Below are 8,040 nucleotides of genomic sequence, written 5' to 3'. Positions count from 1 at the left end.
GTACTCCCAGTTCAACCACGGCTGCGTGGCCAAGTACGACTCCAACACCATCATTACGTTTGCTGACGACACAACAGTAGGCCTGATCACCGACAGTGATGGGACAGCCTATAGGGAGGAGGTTTCTTAATGTGAGCAAGACAAAGGAGCTAACTGTGGACTACAAGAAAAGGAAGGCCGAACAGGCCCCAATTAACATTGACGGGGCTGTAGTGGAGCACAGTGGAGTTCCTTTGTGTCCACATCACCAACAAACTATCATGGTCCAAACACACCAAGTCGCGAAGAGGGCATGACAACACCTTTTCCTTCTCAGAAGACTGAAAAGATTTGACATGGGTCTCCAGATCCTCAAAAGGTTCTGACTGGTTGCATCACGGCCTGCTATGCCAATTGCTCGACATCCAACCGTAAGGTGCCACAGAGGGTAGTGCATACAGACCTGTACATCACTGGGGCCAAGCTTCCAGCCATCCAGGACCTATATACTAGGCAGTCAGAGGAAAGCCCAAAAAATTGTCAAAGACTTCAGTCACCCAGACTGTTCTCTCTGCTACCGCACGGCAAGCGGTTCCGGAGTGCCAAGTCCAGGTCCAAAAGGTTCCTTAACAGCTTCTACCCCCAAGCCATAAGACTGCTGAACAATTTATAAAATGGCCACCAGGACTATTTACATTAACACCCGACTCCCCAGCACATGGACTCGGTACAGGAACCACCTGTATACAGCCTTGTTATTGTTATTTTGTTGTGTTACTTTTTCTTTTCTTTTTTACTTTAGTTTATTTGGTAAATATTTTCTTGACTTTATTCCTTGAACTGCATTGTAAGTAAGCATTTCACGGTTGTATTCGGTGCGTGTGACAAATAACATTTGATTTGACCAAATACATACTTAATTTTAAGTGTTTGGAAAATTCACAATGTGAAAAAGGAATGGTAGAAAGATGATTGGAACCATTTCCGGGTTTGAACACTAGGTTTTATGGGTATTATGACATGTCCAATGTGGGGAATTATAATAATGGTGCTTTCAAGACAACTGGGAACTATGAAAATAAAACAAGGTAAAATCCTGACATCAGTGATCTTCAGGTCTAGCTCTAGAAATATGCCAGAGTTTCAGACTTCAGACAAGCATTTCACCAGTTGTAGCTAGTTTTTTTCCGAGTTCCCAATTGTCTTGAACGCACTCAAGTCAGAAGTTGCAGATTTCCAAGTTCCCAGTTGTTTTGAACACGGCCTACATCACTACAATAGGAAGTAAACACCCTCACTGCATTGCACACACCTTTTAGGCATCTGCAGGTGTGATACACCCTGAAAATCTTGTCCAACCCGTTTACTGTGGTACTACTCTCGGCTGGAGAAAGAGTTAAGAGAATATAGACCATTGTCATGAAATGTGCTTCTTTTTGTATACATGGCTAAACCAAATGCTATTCAATCGCATATGAAAATAATGACTTAATTTTCACTGAATTCAGATATTGTTGGTACAGCCAGGCATCCAAAGATACAGGACAACGTCAGGAAACCAGGTTAAGGTAAGAACTTTTGTGACATAGTGGTTGTCAGCTTTCATGAATGTTACACTCAGACATTGCTTACAGTTGTAACGAATATAAATTTGTCCATATTCTCCCCAAAAATATGAATTTCTTAGCCATGGGATAATTACAATTTCTTCTAATTAAAAACACCTGTAACTTGAAATTGAGCTACTCAGTATACAGTGTACAAAACATTAGGAACACCTGCTCTTTCCATGACAGACTGACCAGGTGAAAGCTATGATCCCTTGTTGATGTCATCGGTTAAATCCACTTCAATCAATGTAGATAAAAGGGAGGAGACCGGTTAAAGGAGGTTTAAGCCTTGAGACATGGATTGTGTATGTGTGCCATTGAGGGTGAATGGGCAAGACAAAATAATGAAGTGCCACTGAACGGGATATGCTAATAGGTGCCAGGCACATCGGTTTGAGTGTGTCAAGAACTACAATGCTGCAGTTATTTTCACGCTCATCAGTTTCCTGTGTATCAAGAATGGTCCACCACCCAAAGGACATCCAGCCAACTTGACACAACTGTGGGAAGCATTGGCGTCAACATGGGCCAGCTTCCCTGTGGAACGATTTCGACACATTGTAGAGTCCATGCCTTGACGAGTTGAGGCTGTTTTGAAGGAAAAAGGGGGTGCAACTCAATATTAAGAAGGTGTTCTTCAAGTTTTGTGCATTCAGTGTGTGTGTGTGTCAGATGGAGAAGAGGAACGTTCAGCGTTGCTCTGGGACAACAAGGCGGAGGCGGTGGTGGGGTCTGAGGAGGCGCTGGAGAATGTTAGGCCTGTTTGAAATCAACCAGGAACATGAGTTCTACAGCTTCACCTGTCTTATGAAAGAGGGGCTGCATGCTGCCCTACAGACCACCATCGACACACCAGGACCTGTCCGTAAAACTATAGACAATAATATACACACTATTTCAACTGTCGCACAGAATACATTTTTATACCATAGGAACTTACTACATTGACACAACTCTGAGAAAAGTAATGTACATACAGCACTTGCATTGTACAGATGTACTGAACAAAAAATGTAAATGCAACAACTTCAAATATTTTTACTGAGTTACAGTTCAGTCAATTGAAATAAATGCATTAGGCCCTAATCTATGGATTTCACATGGGAGGGCATAGGCCCACCTACTAGGGAGCCAGGCCCAGCCAATCAGAATGAGTTTTCCCCCACAAAAGGGCTTTATTACAGACAGATAATGACCATGCTGTTTAATCAGCTTCTTGATAATCCATCCATCCATCTGACAGGTGGCATATTTTAGCAAAGGAGAAATGCTCACTAATAGGGATGTACACTAATTTGTGTGCACAATTTGAGATAAGCTTTTTGTACGTGTGGAACATTTTTGGGATCCTTTATTTCAGCTCATGAAACACAGGACCAACACTTTACATTTTGCGTTTTTTATATTTTTGTTCAGCAGATTTCGAAGTACAATGCAAGTACATTTTCAAAGAGTTTCTTTAATAATCCCACAGCACCCCCCCCCCCCCCCCCAACTTAATAAGATTACCTTTTTTGAACTAACACTCGTATTTGTCCTTTCCCCACTACTAGCACTGTCTTTGGTAGCTACTTTGAGGTAACAGTTACTTACTATGACTGAGATATGTGGTTGTCCCATCGACAGTGCATTCGGGAAGTATTCAGGTCCCTTGACTTTTTCCACATTTTGTTACATTACAGCCTTATTCTAAAATGTATTAAGTTATTTTACATACAATACCCCACAATGACAAAGCTAAAACAAGTTTTTAGAAATGTTTGTCAATTTAAAAAACAAATACCTTATTTACATACGTATTGAGAACCTTCGCTATGAGACTCGAAATTGAGCTCCGGTGCCTCCTGTTTCCATCGATCATCACTTGATTGGAGTCCACCTGTGGTAAATTCCAATTGATTTGGAAAGGCACAAACCTGTCTATATAAGGTCCCACAGTTGACAGTACATGTCAGAGCAAAAACCAAGCCATGAGTTCAAAAGGAGTTGTCTGAGAGCTCTGAGACAGAATTGTGTCGAGGCACAGATCTGGGGAAGGGTATCAAAATATTTCTGCAGCATTGAGGGTACCCAAGAACACAGTGGCCTCCATCATTCTTAAATGGAAGAAGTTTGGAACCACCAAGACTCTTCCTAGAGCTGGCCGCCCGGCCAAACTGATCAATCGGGGGAGAAGGGTCTTGGTCAGGGAGGTGACCAAGAACCCGATGTTCACTCTGACAGTGCTCCAGAGTTACTCTGTGGAGATGGGCGAACCTTCCAGAAGGACAACCATCTCTTCAGCACGCCACCAATCAGGCCTTTATGGTAGAGTGGCCAGAAGGAAGACACTCCTCAGTAAAATATGCATGTAATGCTGCTCTGAGTTTTCCAAAAGGCACCTAAAGGACTCTCTGACCATGAGAAACCAGATTCTCTGGTATGATGAATCCAAGATTGAACTCTTTGACCTGAATGCCAAGCGTCACGTATGGAGGAAACCTGACACTGCTGATCACCTGGCCAATACCATCCCTATGGTGAAGCATGGTGGTGGCAGCATCATGGTGTGGGGATGTTTTTCAGTGGCAGGGATTGGGAGACTAGTCAGGATCGAGGGAAAGATGAACGGAGCAAAGTACAGAGAGATTCTTGATAAACTTGCTCCAGAGCGCGCAGGACCTCAGACTGGGGTGAAGGTTCACCTTCCAACAAGACAACGACCCTAAGCACACCGCCAAGACAATGCCGGAGTGGCTTCTCTGAATGTCCTTCAGTGGCCCACATAGAGCCTGGCCTTGAACCCGATCGAACATCTCTGGCGAGACCTGGAAATACCTGTGCAGCGACGCTCCCCATACAACCTGACAGCTTAAGAGGATCTGCAGAGAAGAATGGGAGAAATCACATTTATTTATATAGCCCTTCTTACATCAGCTGATATCTCAGAGTGCTGTACAGAAACCCAACCTAAACCCCAAACAGCAAGCAATGCAGGTGTAGAAGCACGGTGGCTAGGAAAAACTCAGCCTGGTTCCTCTCTAGGTCTCTACCTATGAGGGGTGGCCAGTCCTCTTCTGGCTGTGCCGGGTGGAGATTATAACAGAACATGGCCAAGATGTTCATAAATGACCAGCATGGTCAAATAATAATCACAGTAGTTGTCGAGTGTGCAGCAAGTCAGCACCTCAGGAGTAAATGTCAGTTGGCTTTTCATAGCCGATCATTAAGAGTATCTCTACCGCTCCTGTTGTCTCTAGAGCGTTGAAGGCAGGATATAACCCACCCACTTTGCCAAAGCACAGCTCCCACACCACTGGAGGGATATCTTCAACCACCAACTTACCATCCTGAGACAAGGCCGAGTATAGCCCACAAAGATCTCTGCCACGGCACAACCCAAGTGGGGGAGAAACTCCCCAAAGTCGGGTGTGCCAAGTTTGTAGCGTCACTCCCCAGAAGACTTGAGGCTGTAATCGCTGCCCAAGGTGCTTCAACAAAGTATTGAGTAAAGTGTCTGAATACTTATGTAACTGTGATATTGCATGCATTTTTGATTTAATAAAACAACATTTGCAATAATTTCTTAACCCATTTTTGCTTTGTCATTATGGAGCATTGTGTGTAGATTGAGGGGGTGGGGGGCACAATTTAATCCATAACTGGAAAAAGTGAAGGTGTCTAAACACTTTCCGAATGCACTGTAGCTACAGTATCATAAATGAACGCATTAACTGTAAGTCCCTCTAGATAAGAGCATCTGCTAAATACCCATAGTTTTTATTTTGTTGCATATGACAAACCTTTCATTGTGGGTTGATTTATTGTTTCACTCAGGATGAACTTTCTGCTGAACATTACAAATCGGAGCAGACTCAAGTCCACAAGGTGCTATTTAAACAATATTCACATGAATAACACTATGAATCACTATTCGCATGGAAAACCAATCCTGACAATTTACTGTCTATTTTAGTAAATGTTTTGTGGGACATATTTTTTGGTCCATGGTCCTCTGTTGCCTGTCCCTGTAGGACTACGAGATGCAGACATTTGCAGGACTGGTGTTTTCCAGCTTGCGGTACTCCCTGGACATAAATGAGGAGGAGTACAAGAGATCCCTCTCTTCAGACTGCTGCTATCTACAGTTCACGAGCAACTCCAAGAGCAAAGCTGACTTCTTCCTCACGTGAGGCCTACTGAAGGACAACATGCAAATCATAGATTAAATGTGTTTTATTTTATCTCAACTCTTTAGTTGCGCATGCAGAAAAGGCCTTTTTTAAATGTCTTTTTTTAAACCTCCTTAAGGAATGACAAGAGGTTCTTCCTAAAGACACAGAATAAGCAGGAGGTGAAGTTTCTTCTTTCCAACCTGATGGCATATATGGATCACTTGGAGAAATACCCCCACTCGTTGTTGGTCAGGTTCCTGGGTGAGATGGAAAATATCACATAAGAAATATTGGGTACAATGTCACCTGTTGCATATCATTTTGTCAGCTGTGCATGCTCTTTTCTTATTCCAGGTCTCCATAGTATCCAGGTACCAAATGAAACAAAGGTGATTATAATGAAGTACACATTCAAACACAGCTATAAAACAATTTAAAAAACTATTTAACTATTTTCTTAATCTTTCTCAGAAGTATTTCATTGTGATGCAGAGTGTGTTTTACCCGGACGAGAGGATTGATACAAGGTGAAAATCTTTTGTCATGTAGTTAAAAAAATCTCTTTCTGGATTGTGTGTTGACAATTTTGTCTTTGTCTCTTAGATATGACATTAAGGGCTGTGAGGTGGGTAGGTGGACTGACCCTGCATCTACTGGAAGCCCAGTTAAGATTCTGAAGGATAACAACTTTGAAGGAAAGCACATCATTCTGGGTAAGAGCCTGGTATGCCCTATATCTGCCAGCACCTGACGGAATGGAGAAAGTCATATTTTATTGTTGTTTCCTTGTGTCTTATGACTTAAACAGAAAGGGAAATTTAAGTGTCATTCACAAAGGTAAAAACCCATGCATTCCCCTAAGAAGTAAACGTTTATCATTTGTTGACAGATCAGAAGAGCTCCTGGCTTGTGGATCAGGTTGAAATAGACACAGCTTTCCTCCGTAGCCTCAATGTGCTTGACTACAGCATTCTGCTGGCCCATCAACCCTTGCACAAAGATGAGCTGGACGGGAAGCACTCCTTTAGTAACCTTATTGTGCGCACTGAAAAGTAGGTGTTCAGTGGCACACAATCTACTGTATGGAAAAAAATGTTACGGAGTAGTCTTTATTGGACACTCCAGACATGCAGTTGTTGCTCAGCTAATGTAAGGTAACACAGTGAGAAGACCATTTTTGGTAATGAGGGCTTTTACTCTTATCCTAATGTAAGCTGATTGTTATCTCTCTTCTTAATCAGTTGTTACATGCTCTTTTCTCTGCAGGTCCATGGCCCAAGACAGTCCCACAGAGGAAGATCATCCCACTATTCCATTGTTGGGGGGAGACTCTTTTCGACTGGCATCAGATACAATAGACAGTGGGCCAGACCATGTCCAGGACACAGGGGAGCACTCTGGCCATTCAATCCACTGCCAGGAGATAAACCTGCCCTCTGTAAACAGTACAGATGCAGAACTCCATGAGTTCCATGCTCATCACCGTAGGCTGCTGCCTAATTTCAAGAACTCTGTGCATGTCATAGATGGGCCAGAGCTGCGCTACTTTGTGGGTATTGTAGACATTTTTACTGTGTACGGTTTGAAGAAAAGGCTGGAGAACCTGTGGAAGAGTCTGCGCTTCCCTGGCAGAGCCTTCTCCACTGTCAGCCCAGCTACCTACTCCCAGAGGTTCTGCCGGTGGGTAAAGGACCACACCAAGTAAAACGGGGACACTGTCTCTAGAAATGCATCTAGCCATCTATCTAGATAATCTGGGCATTTTTCCCCCATTTTTGTAGGTAACAGTATGAACAATAGGTGGCACCACAGCTTCTGTTGTAGTGGTGGTAGCCTATTTCAAAATACAGATACAACACACACAATTTAATTAAGCAATAAGGCATGAGGGGTTGTGGTGTATATGACCAATATACCGCGGCTATGGGCTGTTTTTAGTCACGACTCAACGCGGAGTGCCTGGATACAGCTCTTATATTGGCCATATACCACAAGCCCCCAGGGTGCCTTATTGCTATTTGAAACTGGTTACAAACGTAATTAGAGCAGAAAAAAGACAACTGTTGTCATACCCATTGTATGTCAGCCAATCAGTATACAGGGCTCAAACCATCCAGTTTATACTTGTTATTAAATTTGTTCATATTATTATGGTATTCTGTGTGTTTATCTAAATCAATTACCAACAGGAATTTCACTGAAGATATATTTTACCCAAACAATTATGTGCCAAGTTTCTCAGAAAACAATCATGCACGAATATGTATGAAATTTTCTTGCAATTAGTCGTGAATACA

At 42.8% G+C, this 8,040-nt stretch overlaps 1 protein-coding gene across 8 annotated transcripts; it reads left to right on the top strand.

Annotated features, from left to right (window-relative positions):
• The first annotated feature begins 1,265 nt into the window (after positions 1 to 1,265).
• Positions 1,266 to 7,896, top strand: LOC110525497 (phosphatidylinositol 4-phosphate 5-kinase-like protein 1). Of its 8 annotated transcripts, none has more exons than XR_016496563.1 (11): positions 1,266 to 1,374; positions 1,488 to 1,547; positions 2,262 to 2,450; positions 5,406 to 5,456; positions 5,603 to 5,757; positions 5,880 to 6,004; positions 6,098 to 6,132; positions 6,215 to 6,270; positions 6,347 to 6,456; positions 6,638 to 6,795; positions 7,010 to 7,896. XR_016496563.1 is itself a non-coding variant. In XM_021605638.3 (11 exons), the coding sequence occupies exons 3-11, from the start codon at positions 2,262 to 2,264 to the stop codon at positions 7,446 to 7,448; spliced, it is 1,323 nt and encodes a 440-aa protein (XP_021461313.1). In that variant the 5' UTR covers positions 1,266 to 1,374; positions 1,488 to 1,547; the 3' UTR covers positions 7,449 to 7,896. The 8 variants fall into 8 exon arrangements, 7 of the variants coding, with proteins under 7 accessions (XP_021461313.1, XP_090093361.1, XP_090093363.1 ...); XM_021605638.3 differs by having other exon boundaries at positions 6,633 to 6,795; XM_090237235.1 differs by having other exon boundaries at positions 2,246 to 2,450; positions 6,633 to 6,795.
• The last annotated feature ends 144 nt before the right edge of the window (positions 7,897 to 8,040 follow it).

The sequence above is a fragment of the Oncorhynchus mykiss genome, chromosome 6 (genome assembly GCF_057628025.1).
Source record: "Oncorhynchus mykiss isolate SJ-2025 chromosome 6, ASM5762802v1, whole genome shotgun sequence".
NCBI lineage: Eukaryota > Metazoa > Chordata > Actinopteri > Salmoniformes > Salmonidae > Oncorhynchus > Oncorhynchus mykiss.
This window is presented reverse-complemented; position numbering and strand designations above follow the sequence as displayed.

Excerpts from the sequence above, each read along its gene's own strand:
- LOC110525497 (XM_021605638.3), top strand. The coding sequence starts at position 2,262 with ATGGAGAAGAGGAACGTTCAGCGTTGCTCTGGGACAACAAGGCGGAGG. Across the intron at positions 6,457-6,632 it reads AGGAAAGCACATCATTCTGG|ATCAGAAGAGCTCCTGGCTT; the intron begins GTAAGAGCCTGG and ends ATTTGTTGACAG. Across the intron at positions 6,796-7,009 it reads CTTATTGTGCGCACTGAAAA|GTCCATGGCCCAAGACAGTC; the intron begins GTAGGTGTTCAG and ends TTTTCTCTGCAG.